Source organism: Hyla sarda, chromosome 4, assembly GCF_029499605.1.
Source record: "Hyla sarda isolate aHylSar1 chromosome 4, aHylSar1.hap1, whole genome shotgun sequence".
Taxonomy (NCBI): Eukaryota; Metazoa; Chordata; class Amphibia; order Anura; family Hylidae; genus Hyla; species Hyla sarda.
The window spans coordinates 203,963,269-203,980,544 of NC_079192.1; the positions used below are offsets into that span (position 1 = coordinate 203,963,269).

Below are 17,276 nucleotides of genomic sequence, written 5' to 3' on the forward strand. Positions count from 1 at the left end.
CAACTTCGAGATGATCACTTTAGAAGCCAGATGCCGCTTACGACGAGACCCTCTGAAAGGACAAACCAAGAATCACGCTGCTGGAAGGAAGAAGTGACAGAGATAGATCTTCACAGCCCTGACTACATCCAAGCGATTGAGGGAACAGTCCCCAGGGTGAGAAGGAGCCGTACTAAAAGAGGGCAGCAGGATATCCTTGTTCAAGTGGAAAGCGGAAACCACCTTGGGCAAGAAAAAAGGGACTGGACACAGAAAAACCTTGTCCTGGTGAAGAACCAGAAAAGGGGGGCAACAGGAAAGAGCCGCCAACTCACATACCCTCCGGATGGAGGTGACCGCGATGAGAAAAGCCACCTTCCACGAAAGCAAACGAAGGGAGACATCCCGGAGAGGCTCAAACGGGTCCCCTTGCAAGGTGGAAAGCACAAGATTCAAATCCCAGGGCAGAGTGGGAGACCTGTATGGGGGAGCCGCATGGGCCACGCCCTGCAGAAAAGTGCAAACATGGGAGTCTAATGCCAAGGTGCATTGAAACAGAATGGAAAGAGCAGACACCTGTCCCTTGAGAGTGTCAAATGCTGTTCCAGCCCCGACTGCAAAAAAGAAAGCAGAGATGGCAGTGAAAAAACAAGAAGGGACCGGAAATGGGCCTTGCACCACCGAAAATAAGCCCGATCGGTCCGGTGATCAATCCTGGCAGAGGAGGGTTTGCGCGCATAGAGCATTGTGTGGATAACCCAGAGAGAAAATCCCCAAGCCCTCAGAACCGCGGTTTCAACCACCACACCTTCAAACGCAGCAGCAGTGAATTCCGGTGGCAGTGAATTCGGGTGGTCCCTGGAAGAGCAGATCGTGACGGTCCAGAAGACGCAGTGGTACGTCAGCGATGAGACGAATGACGTCGGCGTACCACTCACCTAGGCCAATCCGGAGCCAGGAGAATTGCTGAGATGCCCTCCACCTTGAGCTTCCTCATGACCCTGGGTAGAAGGGGGAGAGGAGGGAAGAGCGAAGGGCGACCAGGGGATCACCAACGCATTCACGGCTAGAGCCAGAGGGTCGCGGGACTTGGTGATAAAGTGAGAGCCCTGCCTGTTGAGAGGTAACGCAAAGAGGTCCACGTCCAGCGTCCCCCAGTGGCTGCAAATGTCCGCAAACACCTCCGGGTGAAGGGACCACTCCCGGGGTCGGCTGAGGAGCAACTGAGAAAGCCCGCCTCCCAATTGTCCACCCCTGGAATGTGGATTGCCGATATGGAGGGGACCTGGTGTTCGGCCCAGAGCAGGATCCTGGAGACCTCTGCCATAGACCTCCGCCATTGTCAAGGGACTGAGAGTTCCTCTCTGGCGATTGATGTACGCCACCGCCATGGCATTGTCTGACTGGACTCTAAGGCACAGGAAAATGGCCTTAAGTTCCAGGACATTAATGGGGAGATGCGTCTCCCGATGAGGCCGGCGGCCCTGAACCCTCAGATCTTGGAACACACCCCCCTAGCGGACGAGACTCGCGTCGGTCGTGATGACTTGCCAGCGAAGAAGGAGAAAGGACCGCCCCTCCCGAAGGAATGGAGCCTCCAAAGGAGGGACAGGCGCACACTGGGCAGAAGGCGAATTCTGATATGGCTTCAAAATTAAGTCTTGATGAAAAGGAAACAGCGCTTGAAGCTTCTTGGCTCCTTGGAAATGCTTTTCAGGGTGTTTCCAGGCCGCATCCAGCAGAGAGTCGAATTCAGTGTGAGAACTGAAGACCTTGGTAGTGCGCCGGGAGCGGCGAAAGGAAACCTCCGCTGCCGGGTCCGAAGTTCCAGGGTCCTGCAGACGAAAGGTGTACCCCTGACGGCTGACACCAAACTGTCCATCATGTCAGACACGCTAGTCTGATCCTCTGAATTCGAGGGAGACTCCGACGCCTCGTCCACTGACTCCCCCGGAGACCGACCGGGAGTGTGCGAAGGCGGTCTTAGACTTGGGTGAGGCAGACCTAGAATGGCCAGCTGGAGACCTGGAGCAGTTCCCGGGGGAGCGAGCACGGGACTCTGAAGAAGATCCGGAGAACAAGACCTTAGGACGCTTGTGAGAGCGCCTGAAGGAAGGCTCAGGTGAGATTGAGCGAGCGTCCCTGGAAGGCGGACGCAAGGAGGACCGTTCCAAAGAGGTAACCACCTACTGGGAGACCTGTGCCAAATTGGAAATTGACTGGGAAGGGGAGGAAACCCATTCCAGAGGGGGAGCAGAAACCGCGCGTTCCAGGGGGTTATCCTGAGCGGGAGGCACAGAAGGGCTGGGTAGCACGGTAGAGAAGGCAAGACAGGTGGACTTGGCTGAATCCTCAGGCATTTTGGTTTTGCAGCCCACACAAGAGTAGTAAGTAACTAGGGCTGCAGCCACCTGTCTGGGAGGAGCATCGGGTCTGGGGTTGGACATAGAGATAGTAAGAGAGAAGCCAGCAAAAAAATGGAGCACTCTCACCCAGGTTCCTTTGTCCTGAAGCTGTGTCCTGTAGATGGAGCTGGAGAAGCAGTCTACAGCTGGCACCCGACCAGAAGAGAGGGTGAGGTAGGGGCTGTTCTCCACTTAAGAAGGAGAGGGGAGGAGCCTAAGACCAGCATGGCAAGTGGAGAGGGGAGGAGATATAGGACCCGTGCCCATGACAATGACCCCTTCAAAGCGTGCGCACCGCACTGAAAGGAGGGTCAGTGACCCCTGGTGCGTGCGCTAGCTCGCCATAGGCCGGCGGGAAGAGGGGGGAGGAGGAGCTCCGCCAGAGTGCACGGCCACGAGGGAGGTGGGCAGACCTAGCGCCCGACATTACAGACCGAAGTCTCAGCCTAAATTATAATGCCCCAGGAGCTCCGGCCACCCGTTATGAGGGATTGCCGGAACAGACAGTAAAAATGCCAACCCGCGCCGACACAGCCCAGCTGACAGGACCCGTGGGTGGAGCAGAGGGAATTTTCCACCTGACAAAGAACTGGCCGGGAGGAGAGAAGGAACTGCAGGCCACCCGGGGACTAAGCTGCAGTGAGTGATAAAAGCGCAGTGGCAGAGAGCGTGCTCTGATAAACCCCCCAGGCAAAGTATTAACCCTTTGTGCCAAAAGTTAACCCGACTCCCCCGTCCAGGGACTTTTTTTTATATTGCCTAGTGTCAGCAAGATATACCCACGGTTCCGGTTTCCCCCGATGGGGCCGACCGAGAAATCTGTTTTATCCAAGTATATTGTATGTTCTAACACCGTATTTGAACAATATTTTATAGCATACAGATAAAGGTTATATTTTAGAGTGCACCTTTTTTTGTTGCACTTAGGTGTACATTTGTTGCACTATAATATGCTGCCAGATGAGTACATTTGCTTAAGATCATGATGAAATCTAGCTCCATGGGGACTAGGTTACCATTATTTTGACTAGTGGGTAAGAAGCTTACAAAGTTGAGAAACTTGTTCTATTGTTGTGAACAAAAAACACTGCACAAAACCCAAATACTTCCTTAACCGGCTGCTGTCTAAGGACGAGCCGGCTTGTCCTGAGACGGCAACTGTTGTATGGCGCGGGCTCCCGACTCGAGCCCGCGCCATACCGGCCGGCCTCCAGCTGATTCCTGTTGCTGGGAGCTGACGTTAATAGCAGACATGCAGCGATTGCCGCGGCCGGCTACTAACCATTTAAATCGCCGCGGCCGGCTACTAACCATTTAAATCGCCGCTGTCAAAGTTGACAGCGGCGTCTAAAGGGACATTTAAACCATCCTTGGTGGTCTAGTGGTGTGGATTGCCCCTCCGCATCGCGATCGCGGGGGGCGAGCCACTGCTGAGGTAGCCGGAGGGCTTACCTCACGTCCTATGCCGTCTGCTGCGCTGTGAATGATAAAGCCTGGCCGGACCAGGCTTTATCAATCGAGCACAGAGCAATGTGGTTTTATGAAACCACAATGATCTGTATGAGGAATCTAATGATTCCTCCTAAAAGTCCCCTAAAGGGACTAAAAATGTAAAAAAAAAAAAAAGTTGAATAAAAAGTAAAAAAAAAAAAAAAAAAAAACACCCATTAACCCCTTCCTTATTAAAAGTTTACATTCCCAAATTCCATGTAAAAAATATGTAACCATAATAAAAATAAACATGTGGAATTGTTGCATGTGTAAATGTCCGAACTATAAAAATATATTGTTAATTAAACCGCACGGTACGTGCAAAAAGATTCCAAAGTCTAAAATAGCATATTTTTGGTCACTGTTTATTTAATGACAAAATGAATAAAAAGCGATTAAAGAGTCCGATCAATACGAAAATGTGCCAAAAATAAGCCCTCATACCGCCCCGTACGTGAAAAAATAAAAAAGTTATAGGAGTCAGAAGATAACAATTTTAAACATATTAATTTTCGTGTATGTAGTTATGATTTTTTTCCAGAAGTAAGACAAAATCAAACCTATAAAAGTAGGGTATCATTTTAATCGTATAGACCTACAGAATAAAGATATGGTGTCATTTTTAACAAAAAAATGTACTGCGTAGAAACGGAAGCCCCCAAAAGTTAAACAATTGTGTTTTGTCGCACAATGATTTTTTTTTTTGGGTTTTGCCGTAGATTTTTGGATAAAAGACTGATGTCATTACAAAGAAGAATTGGTGGCACAAAAAATAAGCCATCATATGGATTTTTAGGTAAAATTGAAAGGGTTACAATTTTTAAAAGGTAAGGAGGAAAAAACGAAAGTGCAAAAAACGGAAAAATGCTCTGTCCTTAAAGGGTAGCTCCCACCATCCTATATTTTTTTTTCCTGTCCCTGCCTATTGCCAATCTATCCCTAACTCCCTCCCTGCTCTTAATTTTTCTTTTTACTATATTAAAAATAACTTTTTGTCTGCCTGGTAGTGTGCTCGCTACCAGGCAGACTTCCCGAGCAGGCACCACGTCACTGATGCCTGCTGGGGACAAAACTTCCGCCCTTAGTTTATTTACACAGGGTGCCTCCAGCTGTTTCACCACTACATCTCCCAGCCTGCCCTGACATCTATTGGCTGTCAGGGCATGCTGGGAGTTGTAGTAGTGAAACAGCTGGAGGCACCCTGTGTAGATAAACTATAAGTTAGTGCCATGCGGCGCTATGGCGCAAGCCCGTTCCCTCCGTCAATAACGGCAGCGGGCGTGCAGGGACAGCGGCGGCGACGACATGTGTGGGAGGAGTGGCCTCCCAGCCAGTGTCCGGGGAGCCAATGCGCTCGCTCTCGCCTGTCTGATTGACAGGCAGGGAGCGAGAGCAGCCTAAATGAAAAAGGACTGATTGCCAGGCCAAAATCAGTCCTTTTTCAGGCGTGACGTCACGCCAGGCTGCAGCCGGCCACTAGGCGGGTGACCCCTAGTGGCCGGTTTTTAAACATAAATTTCACCCTGATAATAAAAAAAATAATAATGACAATATACTAGAGATATGTTGTAGTACATAAGTACTACAACATGTCAAAAAATTAAGTAGGTGACAGTGCCCATTTAAGGGGTTAAAGAAAAATATTAGTAAATTTTGGTTTGTGTTTAAAAGAAAAGGTAAGGACTCCTGTAAAAGTGTACCTGTCACCAACAAAAACTTTTAATATAGTGTAGATAATACCATTATATGTATATTTGTAATGGTTTTGGTTAAAAAAAAAAAGGAGATTTTTTTTGTACTCACTGTAAAATCTCTTTCTCATAGCCTTCATTGGGGGACACCGAACTGATGGGTATATGCTCTTGCCACTAGGAGGCGCTGACGCTAGGAAAAAGAAAAGTCGGCTCCTCCCTGGCAGGATATACCCGCCCACCTGCAGTGAGGTAACCAGTTGTGTCACAAAGCAGTAGGAGAAGCCAAACGAGAAAAACGTCCAAAGGACCCTAGAAGGAATCCCGGAGAACCCAAGAACCAGAAAAAGAAGAAGAAATGGGTGGGTGCGGTGTCCCCCAATGAAGGCTACGAGAAAGAGATTTTACGGTGAGCACTTCATTGGGGGACACCGAACTGATGGGATGTACCAAAGCAGTCCCTTAGAATGGGAAAAACAACCACCAGCGAAAAGAGACAGTCCAAAGACTGAACTCACGTGCCCGCAAGGCCTGCGGACGAGCCCCCAGGCCGGAGACACTCTAGGTCCAGAAAAGGAGCTCCCGGAAGATCCTCCGTCCAAAGAAATGGACCAGGACCAAAGGGAAAGGCCATCCCTGTAGAGACCCCAGGCACCCGGGTCATATAGAGAGACAAGAAACCACAGGACAAAGGGGAAACAGATGTCCACGAACAACTCTCCTGGCGAAAAGACTGCCATAAAGAAGAGAAGCAGTGCAGGACGGAAATACCGCCCCGACGAACGGTATCGCGGAGGAGTTGGGACGGCCGCAACACATGTCCAAGACCTGAACCATCAATAAGGCCCAGGAAACGGAAAGCCGTCTGAAAAGAAGGCACACTAAAGCATCGAAGGACTGAGTCCCAACAAGGGAACCAACAGCAGCAGACCAGAATGGTCCGAGTAGACCAGAGCTTCCTGAAGAACATCTTGTCAGAAATGGGAATGGAGAGAGAACTCATGAGAACCCAGTTTGGACTCCCAGTGTCTGTGCATAGGAAGGATTACTCCAGAAGACTGCAGTGTTAATGCAGTACAACTGACACAGACAAAAGGGGAAGAAGGACACACGCCTTCCAGGGAGAGCACTAGGCTGTGATGGCGGACAGAAAGCACTCAAGCCTAGGCAGTAAAATCACTGGAGAATGTAGTACGGACCTACGACAAGTACCCTGATCCTGCAGCCCTGAAAAAATGGGCTGGCAAGCGCGCAAGGCGCAGAAGGGGCAGGAAGATGCAATGAGTGAGTGGACGAAACACTCAGGCTCCAGCGGCAACCTTTGCTGTCTGGAGGAGCCTCCTTGCGGCCCAAGAGGTGATGAGAGCCATTCCAGACAGTGACCAGTAGGCCCTGAGTCACCCTGGACAGGGACCCTGGAAGAGAACACCCGGAGGGAAAGGGAGGGGCTGAACCGACCGGCGCCCTAGCAGGCCCCATGCCGGAACAGAGGTGCTCAACCGCCTCCAAACTGGAACGGGTCGCCGAGGACCCCTGGACGCATCCCACAGAGCCAAAGAAAGGTGGGTTCTCCTCCTACAAAGCGGACCTAGCATATGTAGGAACACAGACATGGGGACCCCAGGACAACAGTGGCGTAACCAAGACTGCAGACACTAAAGAAACCGCAGACCTCCAAGGGACCAGCAGGAAGGAAGGTATGCCCCCAAACAGCCAACAGTGCAACCCGAGAAGGAGAACGGAGCGACGCTGCTGTTGCTGCAAAGGTCCCTGGGACCTACAGACAGAAAGGTCCCAAGAACCCACATGCACACACTCTGCGGGACTGCACCTGGAAGAGAGACACCGGACTACAGCTGCAGCAGTAGTCGAAAGGGGGAGGTGACCGGGTGGATTAGAGTACCGGGCAGACCCAGTCTGGCCATGTCGGGTCCCAGTGGAGAGAGAACCCAGCCTGCAGACAGAGTAGCAGACATGCAGAGAGGGACCTAGCTAAGCAGGTCACCCTGTAATCAGTATGTGGTGCATTATATTAGGCACATGAGGAAGCTCGGAGAAAAACTCACCTGACAACTACCATGGCAGAGGTGAACTATCGTCCACGGGGCACAACGCATGGTAGATGACCCGAAAGTGGAAAAGGCGGGGAGGCCAAGAAAGCCCCCGCCCCCTGTAAGAGAGAGAGAGGAAAACGGAGGGACCGCAGAATGTATCCCTGACATCCCGTATAGTGTCCTGTGGGACACACAGGATCAGTCTCAAGTATACCACGCACAGAGGGAGGAACTGGAACTACGGCCGCGAAAAAACGCCTGCCGTGTGACCGGCGGCAAAAGAAAATATGCAGACAACTGTCTGGCTTGCTGGTATGGGGACAGCGAATGATCCCATCGGAACCTTGTACATTAGTGAGGAACCGGAAGACTAAGCGCAGAAACACCAGCCATAGGATGTGTAACAGGTGGTGCAGGAAAATCTGCAACTAATACCTGGCTGACAGGCACAGGTCCACGGAAGACGAAATACTTCAGTGGCACCTCGCTCAGTAGTAAGGTACCGGAACTCCATCTGCAGGGACATCAGTCGTTAGATGTATGACAGGCGGTGTAGGTAACCATGCAGACCACTGTTTTGCTTACTGGTAAGCTCTCTCCGGTCCGCAGTACAGGGAGCCGACGGAGCCGCTCAGGAAAAAGTGAGAGCCATCTGGAGGAAGATAAAAAGCCGCGGTCCGCCCGTGCCATTTTAGTCCCCAGAACGCGCGCGGGCACAGGGAAGAAGGACGGAGCCATGCACCGCCATGAGCCCCTCATTCCGCCAGGTGCAGGTGCAGTGTCCCTGCTAACACAGCCCCCCCCCCCCCCCCCCCACATAAAGACCGCAATAAAGGACAGAGCCCCCTTTTTTAGGTGGAAGTTAGTCACCCTGAGGGGGGAACGGGGGGGGGGGGGGGCGGGGGAATGGGGGTTTAAATACTCACCTGCCTTCTTATACTCACCCTCAGACGTCTTCAACCAGCTTATGGCCACGCTGCATTATACAAGGCTATAGATAGTGGTGCGAGCAGGGGCAGTGGGGGACCCAGACCCAGGGTGCAACCTCCAGGTGCTGGCCGTTGGCGGGAAGGGGTTGACGGTGCATACTCTATGTCCCGTGCCCCTTAGCCACATATGGGGAAACAGGCAGCGCCATGCTCCTGTCGCCCCACCTGAAAAGTGAAATAAAAGAGAGTAAAGAAATCTAACTAAACAGCCCTTACTAGAAAATAATAAAAAATACCAGGTCTGGAGAGAACCAGACCGTGTCCACCTCCTAGCTGACATTAGATAAAACTGGTTACCTCACTGCAGGTGGGCAGGTATATCCTGCCAGGGAGGAGCCGACTTTTCTTTTTCCTAATGTCAGCACCTCCTAGAGGCAAGAGCATATACCCATCAGTTCGGTGTCCCCCAATGAAGAGCGACCGAGAAATATGTATATTTATGAGGAGACCAAATACAGCAAGTGTGGGAGGACAAACAGGGCTCTGTGCAGTGAGGCTCTGTGACTTGCTAGGGGCTCACATATCAGGACGATTAACAAGCCAGCAGCCTGTACAGAGCTCTGCTTGTCCTGTCCTCCTTTCTTGTATTTGGACTCCTCACAGGCAATAGCTGCAGGGATAGCACTTTTTTTTTACCCAAAAATATACACATTTTTTTTAACCAATGAAAATATGCATATAATGGTATTATCTAAATTATATAAAAAGTTATTGTTGACAGGTACACTTTAAGTTTGATCAGGGGGAGAAAGCTGACAGTCTTCCTTTAAAACAATGCAATTCTGCTACACAGGATGATAAATCCAAAGGCTCTATAAACTAGTATGAAAGTTCATTCTTACCAACAGTACACTGGTTCGTAAGTGGGAATCTGGCGATCGGAACAGGAATCTTCCACAGGTTTCAAGAAGCGTACAAGCCATTTCAATGTGGTGATGTGAAAAGTCTGACAGTAGCATCTGTGGACATAAATTTCATATGTCAGAAAAAAAAAAAACAGTACAATGTAGTTGACTGATGGCCAGTGTGGGGGGTAACTGTTTATATTTACAGTTCTGGATGGCAGCCATTAGAATCCATATGACAGATCATCCAGTTCTTGTAATTTGTTACCCACAAGGTCGTTCATCGTCAACCGTCAACAGCCCTGCTGTGCTGTCAGGCAGCCCTCTTCAGAGATTCCCAGTGTAAGGCTGTTATAGGTCTATACTGTTTATTGCTTCCCATAAGGGTGCATCTAAACAATGTGAATGCTGTCATATAGATTCTAATGACTCAGCCCCCATTCGAGCCATCAGAAAGACACACGGCGTGATAGTATTACAAAGCACATGGGGCCCTGAAACCGTTTACAGAGTTGTGTATTCTGTGCACAGTAGAACTATACTGCACATGAGAGCAATCTATGTAGTCTTATCCCCATCAACCTCTACATTCACTTGCTGGATCTCAGTTATGACATACATCTCCCACAATCCTGCTGCCAGAGCCAAATACATGCTCCCTGTATGCAAATGACACCCAACAGTTTTCAGCACATAGATTAACAGCACACAGACTCTAACATACTAAACATATATAACCAAGTTACTGTTGAACTTATGGTAGAGTTACCGTTATTTCACAAAGCTTTTGAAATGTCAGTTTTGATCAGCAAGGGTGTAGGTGCTAGATTGAGCATTTGCCTCCTACAGTAAGCTGGGGAGAGAATAGCTTCTCATTTCATCCCAGCAATCGGTAGGAGTCCGAACAGTCTGATCGATCAGAACTTTTGACATGTCTGTATGACATTAAATCACAGGAAAGCTTCAACTGAACATGCTGATCATGTTTTCAGTTTTCTACACCATCTGCACAGCACACTTAAAAGGTTACTCCGGTGGAAAACTTTTTTTTTTTTTTTTTTTTTTTTTTTTCAAATGAACTGGTGCCAGAAAGTTAATCAGATTTGTAAATTACTTCTATTAAAAAATCTTAATAATTTTAGTACTTTTTAGCAGCTGTATGCTACAGGAGGAAATTCTTTACTTTAATTTATTTTTTGTGTTGTCCACAGTGCTCTCTGCTGACACCTCTGTCTGTTTCAGGAACTGTCCAGAGTAGCACAGGTTTGCTATGGGGATTTTCTCCTGCTCTGGACAGGTGTCAGCAGAGAGCACTGTGGACAACATAAAAAAGAAATTGAAAAAATAAAGATTTTCATCTGTAGCAAACAGCTGCTAAAAAGTACTGATTGAAAGTAAGGATTAAGATTTTCTAATAGAAGTAATTTACAAATCTGTTTAACTTTCTGGCACCAGTTCATTTAAAAAAAAATAAAAAGTTTTCCACTGGAGAACCCCTTTAACTAATCGTTCACATATATGAAAAATAACTTACACAAATAGAATAGGCATCCTAATGCTATAGCCCTTAAATTAGCCACTTGCTACATCTGTACACATTATAAAATAATTTGAGTGTACAACGCTGCGGAATCTGTGTGCACATACATACATATACACACACATTTTTTTAACTTTGATATTGTTATATATATTTTTACAAAATTCAAGTTAAAACATTTCCCTAATATTACCACTAGCAGAATATCCCGCGTTCCTGGTCTTTCTACCTAAAAAGTAACAATGACAGTCCCTTCTTCATATCCCATCCCTCTATCCCTTTGTTCCCCGCAATAGTCAGCAGGATGTTTAAAAGTCCTGGGTAATCTCTACAGCCTAAGAGTAAAGCAGCCATTTGAAAATAATTCTGGAACATACATACTAGGGATCGACCGATTATCGGTTTGGCCGATATTATCAGCCGATAATCACCATTTCGGGCATTATCGGTATCGGCAATTACCTTGCCGATATGCCGATAATGCCCCGCTCCCCCGACCCGCGTCGCACCCCCCACCGCACCGCCCGGCCCCATTGCCTCTGCCATCCCCGGTTTTATTATTACCTGTTCCCGGGGCCCACGCTACTTCTGGCTCCTGTTGCGTCCTGCCTTACGCTGTGCGCAATGACGAGTGACGTGACGTGCGCGACGTGACGTCACCGTCAGTGCGCACATTGACAGCTCAGGAGGACGCCACCGGAGCCAGATGTAGAGTGGACCCGGGGCGGTGGGGGGTGCGACGCGGCGGTAGGGGGCGCGGAGTGGTGGTGGGGGGAGCGGTGCAGGGGTGGCGGTGATAGGACTCAGGACCCCCGGACAGGCAGGGGGAGAGTAGTGGATGGCGGCGGCGGTCTATGGCACCGCAAAAGCCACTGCAGTGCATTGATTTAAAGCGCCCGCTTTAAATCAATGATCTGCAGCGGTGTCGCGGGGGGGATAAATAGCCGATAACTTATACCGGAATATCGGTATAAGTTATCGGCTATCGGCCCTAACCTTCACCGATTATCGGTATCGGCCCTAAAAAAACGATATCGGTCGATCCCTAATACATACACACACATAAGTTGCGTTATATGAACAGATTATTGAAAATGCAAAGATAAAAATTAATACTAATCAGTATAAAAATCTGGTTCTGACAAATACACAGTCTTATGGGAGACAATTGTGATACAGTGTTTTCTAAGCAAACCTTCAAACAATGGAGAGTGTCTGTTCTGCTGAACATTTTAAACTTGGCAAGTTCACCGATGAACCTCACAGTCTTGTTTTTGGTTTCAATATTGATCTGATCCTTCTTTCTTACCTAAATTATTAAAATGTCCATATTAGTTTATACTACATAACATTTTTCAAGAAATATATATTTCAAATGGTACAATAGACACGTACATGGAATCTAAAATCCCCCTTTAGCATAGAACAAAGATCTTCTGCCACATCTGACATACATGGGTGTAAAGTAGCAACCAATCTTGCGTAAAATGGCAGCAAATCCAATCTGAAAACAAAACAAATAATTTACTCAGAAAAACAGGAAGCAATTAGTAGCAGCACATGTCTAAGTAGACAAGACCATTTAAAAAATTTTTTTTTTGCTATTTACAGAATGCATCAACTTCTGCACAACAGTTGTTGAAGGGGCACATAACTTAGCTGATCACTTCTGTCCTTATTTTTCCCAAATGTACACTCAGGATCATTCAATACAGGAGAAGAAAGTAGATTTTTATGCTTACCATAAAATCTCTATCTTGGAGGATCCATTGGGGGACACAGAGACAGTGGGTATATGCTGCTGCCACTAGGAGGCCGACACTAGGCAACAAAAGAAGTCGGCACCTCCCAGCAGGATATACCCTGCCTACAGTCTTTGAGCTATCATTTTAGTCACAAAGCAGTAGGAGAGGACTGACAGGGAAAGAAAAAACATTAACTGTCCGAGGAAACCATAGACAAAAATTAACCGAACCAACCCTCGGACAGGCAACCGAACTAAGGACACCATAACAAATGGGTGGGTGCTGTGTCCCCAATGGATCCTCCGAGAAAGAGATTTTACGGTGAGCATAAAAATCTAGTTTTTTCGTTTGACTCCATTGGGGGACACAGAGACTGTGGGACGTACCAAAGCAGTCCTCGGGGTGGGAAAAACTCAAGTAACGCAGGTGGAAGGCTGGGCCACAGCCGCCTGCAACACCTTGCGACCCAAACCAGCATCAGCGCATGCAAATGTATGCACCTGGTAAAATGTTGTAAACGTGTGCAAGGACGCCCAGGTGGTCGCTTTACAGGTTTGTAAGGCAAAAGCCTTGTTGCGGAGAGCCCAGGAGGCCCGGACGGAATGAGTGGAATGAGCTGAGACACAAAAAGGAGGATTCTTCCACTTGCAGCAGTAAGCTTCCAAGATGGCAGAAAGGATCCACCGCGAAATGGTCGCCTTCGAAGCAGGAAGTCCCTTACAACGACCCTCCATAAGCACAAACAACCCGAACGGCCGTATCACATTAAAACCACAAAGCAAACGTTCACTGGGATGGGACGGAGCTGAACAAAAGGACGGAAGGATGATATCCTCATTTAGGTGAAAGGTGGAGACCAGATGAAAAACAACTTTGTCCTGTTGTAAAACCCGGTAGGGGGAACGGCAGGAAAGAGCCGCCAGCTCCGAAACACTCCCAATGGAGGTGACCGAAATGAGAAAGGCCCCCTTCCAGGAAAGTATACAAAGCGAAACATCCCGGAGAGGTTCAAAGGGAGTACCCTGCAAGACACTGAGAACCAGATTAAGGAGTAAGGGATCTGTATGGCAGAGTCACATGAGCAATATCCTGCAGAAAGGTGAGGATGTGAGGATCAGATGCCAGGTGACACTGAAAGAGAATGGAGAGAGCCGACACCTGACTCTTAAAGGAACTGAGAGCCAAGCGTTGTTCCAGCCACAACTGTAAAAAGGAAAGAAGGCGTGGTAGGGAGAACACAACTGGGGATTCACACCATCGAAAATAGGACCACCTAGTACGGTGGTAAATCTTCGCAGAGGAAGGCTTGGGCGCCTTGATCATTGTGCGGATCACTTGGGGAGAGAACCCTGTAGCCCTCAGCACCTCGGTCTCAACAGCCACACCGTCAAATGCAGCGACAGTAAATTGGGGTGGCAAAAGGGACCCTGAGAGAGCAGGTTGGGACAAACTGGGAGGTGCAGCGGTACGTTGTCCGCTAGTCGAACCACGTCGGTGTACCACACTCGCCTCGGCCAGTTCAGAGCGACAAGAATGGCGGGGACGCCCTCCACTTTGAACTTCCTCAGGACCCTGGGAAGGAGAGGAAGAAGAGGGAAGAGATAGGAGAGGACGAAGTGACCAGGGGATCACTAGGGTGCCTACGGCTAGGGCCAGAGGATCTTGGGACTTTGCAACAAAGTTTCTGGTTGTGGCGGGACACATGTCTGGTGTGCCCCAGTGGTTGCAGATCTCCGCAAACACCTCTGGATGAAGAGACCACTCACCAGGGTCAGCCGAGGAGCGACTGAGGAAGTCCGCCTCCCAATTTTCCACTTCCGGAATGTAAATCGCCGAGATGGAGGGAACTCTGAGTTCCGCCCAGAGAAGGATCCTGGAGACCTCGGCAATTGTTGCGGGGCTGAGAGTGCCGCCCTAGCGATTGATACATGCCACAGGCGTGGAGTTGTCCGACTGGACACGAACAGGATGGTCCTGGAGAAGTCAAAAGGTAAATTGCCCAAAGTGCCAAGATGTTGATGGGGAGGAGAGCTTCCTGGGAGGACCAACAGTCCTGGACCGTCCGATCCCTGCAAACTCCTCCCCAACCGCTAAGACTGGCATCCTGATCACCTGCCAGTGGAGGGGCAGAAAGGATCGTCCCTGTCGAAAAGGAGGAGACCGAAGCCACCACTGGAGGGACAGGCGAGTCCTGGGAGAAAGAATAATCCTGCGATAAAGGGATAGCGGAGACTTGTCCCACCATAAAAGAAGAGAAATTTGAAGAGGATGACAATAAAACTTGGCAAAGGGAACGGCCTCCATGGCCTCCACCATCCGACCCAGGAATTCCATGCAGAACCGAATGGAAACTAGAACAGGACGACAGAGAAGACAAACTCCTGTTGACAGGAGCGCAGTGTTTGTCCGGCAGGATCCGAATCTGGGCAGTCGCCGTGTCGACCTGGAGTCCTAAGAGGATCAAAGACTGGGTTGTCCAGATTGACCACCCGGCCAAAACGGGACATGGTCTGAAGAGTGAGAAGGAGACTCTCCTGATTCTGGGCCCTGGTTGGAGCTTTGACCAGGAGATCGTCCAGGTAGGGGGATCACGGACAAACCCTGGGCTCGCAGGATGGCAATCACCACCGCCAGGACCTTGGTGAAGACTCTTGGCCAAAAGGAAGGGCCACAAACTGAAAATGGCCCTCGGGAACAACGAAGCAGAGATAGCACTGATGCGCCGGAAAAATGGGGATGTGAAGGTAAGCGTCGCTGATATCAACCAAAGAAAGAAACTCCCCTTGATCCATGGATGCAACCACAGAACGGAGAGACTCCATATGGAAATGACGCAGGAGGGGTGACTGTTCAGGAGCTTCAGATCCAGGTTCGGGCGGACGGAACCCCCTTTCTTGGGGATAACGAACAGGTTTGAATAGAACACCAAAAAACGCTCCTTGGGAGGATCTGGGACCATCACTCCCTGAGCAAGAAGGGTCCTAAGCATGGTCCCGAAAAGCTGACATTAAGGAAGGAGAACGAGGAGGGCAAGATTGAAAAAAGCGATTCCTTGGAAGGGAAGGAAACTTGATCTGATAGCCATCGGAAACGACATCTCGGACCGAAGAGTCCTGCACGTAGGCAGACCAAGCGTCCTGGAACAGGGACAAATGACCTCCCAAATGTTCGGGTGGGGGTGTCCCTTCAGGCGGAGGGAGGCTTAGGGGTGCCCGACTTGGCCGCAAAACGGCTGGAATGGTTATCAGACTTCCAGGAGGGACGGGCCTTGAAGGAAGGAGCCTTCTTATCCTGTGAGGGCGCCGGTGTGGCCGCCCAACCCGAGCCAATAGACCAAAAAGGCTGAAAGGAGGTCGACTTAATGCGGGAATCGGTACGGTGAGACTTATTCTGCGGCAATACGGAGCTCTTACCTCCAGTAGCCTCGGAGATAATCTCATCCAGGCGTTTCCCGAAGATTGGGGTCCCAGAGAAAGGAAGCTCAGTGAGAGATTTCTTGTAAGTGCCATCGACGTCCCAGGCCTTGAGCCACACGGAGCGACGAATCGCCACCAGGTTATCTCTGGCAAAAGCTGTACAACGGACAGACTGCTGAGAAGCAGAGCACAAACAGTCTCCAGCATTGGAGAGTTGAAGTGCAAGTTCTGCCAAATCTTCCGAAGGTGCCCCAGACAAAATACCCTGGCGGAGCTGGGAAGCCCAGACAGAAAGGGCTTTGGACACCCAAGCAGAAGCGAAGGCAGGAAGCAAAGATGAACCCTCCGCTTCAAAGGCGAATTTGGACAGATTTTCAATCCTCTTGTCCGCCGAGTCCTTAAAGGATGCTGCATCCGCCATAGGTAGAGTGGTTTTATTTCAACAGATGGGAAACCGGAGGATCCACAGCCGGTGGAGATGTCCATTTTGCATTAAGTTCCTGGGTAAAAGGGAAACTGCGCCTGAACCTTCTTATTCCCTTGAAAGAGTTTGTCTGGATGCTTCCATGCCGTTTCCAATAAGGTGCCAAATTCAGCATGAGAGCTGAAAACCTTAGGAGAGCGGTAGGAGCGATGAAAGGAAACTTCTGGAGCTGGGTCCCAAGTTCCGGGGTCCTCTAGGTGGAAGATGTCCCTGATGGCAGAAAGTTGTCTACCATGTCAGACGCGCTGGCTCAGTCCTCTGGGTCAGAGGCAGAACCTGACACCTCATCTTCCAGCTCCCCAGGAGAGTGGGAGCAGGTGGAGGCAGCCTTAGATGAAGGTGAAACGGACCTGGCACACAGGCCTGGAGACCTAGGGCGGTGACCAGGAGAGCATCCAGGGGGCCAGGGAAGAGGAGCGAGTCCTATGAGGAGAGCGCCTGTCCCGAGCTCCAGATTCCGGAGAGGATCCAGAGTAGAACACCCTAGGGCGCTTGTGAGATCGCCCAAAATAAGGATCAGGGGCGTCACCAATGCAGTCACCACAGAACGGGAAACCCGCGCCAGGGTGAAAACGTGTAAGCGTGCTGAAAACGTGAAAGCGTGCTGAAAACCCATGGGACCCGGTCCCCTGTTTTC

General features: G+C 49.6%; 1 protein-coding gene across 7 annotated transcripts in view; it reads right to left on the reverse strand.

Moving 5' to 3' along the window:
* Positions 1-17,276, reverse strand: part of UPF2 (UPF2 regulator of nonsense mediated mRNA decay) — a 96,144-nt gene that overhangs the window by 46,805 nt on the left and 32,063 nt on the right. For all 7 annotated transcript variants that reach the window (XM_056573316.1, XM_056573314.1, XM_056573319.1 and 4 more), the window contains exons 9-11: positions 12,390-12,498; positions 12,190-12,303; positions 9,452-9,568 (exon numbers count right to left, since the gene is read on the reverse strand). In XM_056573316.1, coding sequence (XP_056429291.1) covers positions 9,452-9,568; positions 12,190-12,303; positions 12,390-12,498 — 340 coding nt within the window. The remainder of the gene's footprint in view (positions 1-9,451; positions 9,569-12,189; positions 12,304-12,389; positions 12,499-17,276) is intronic.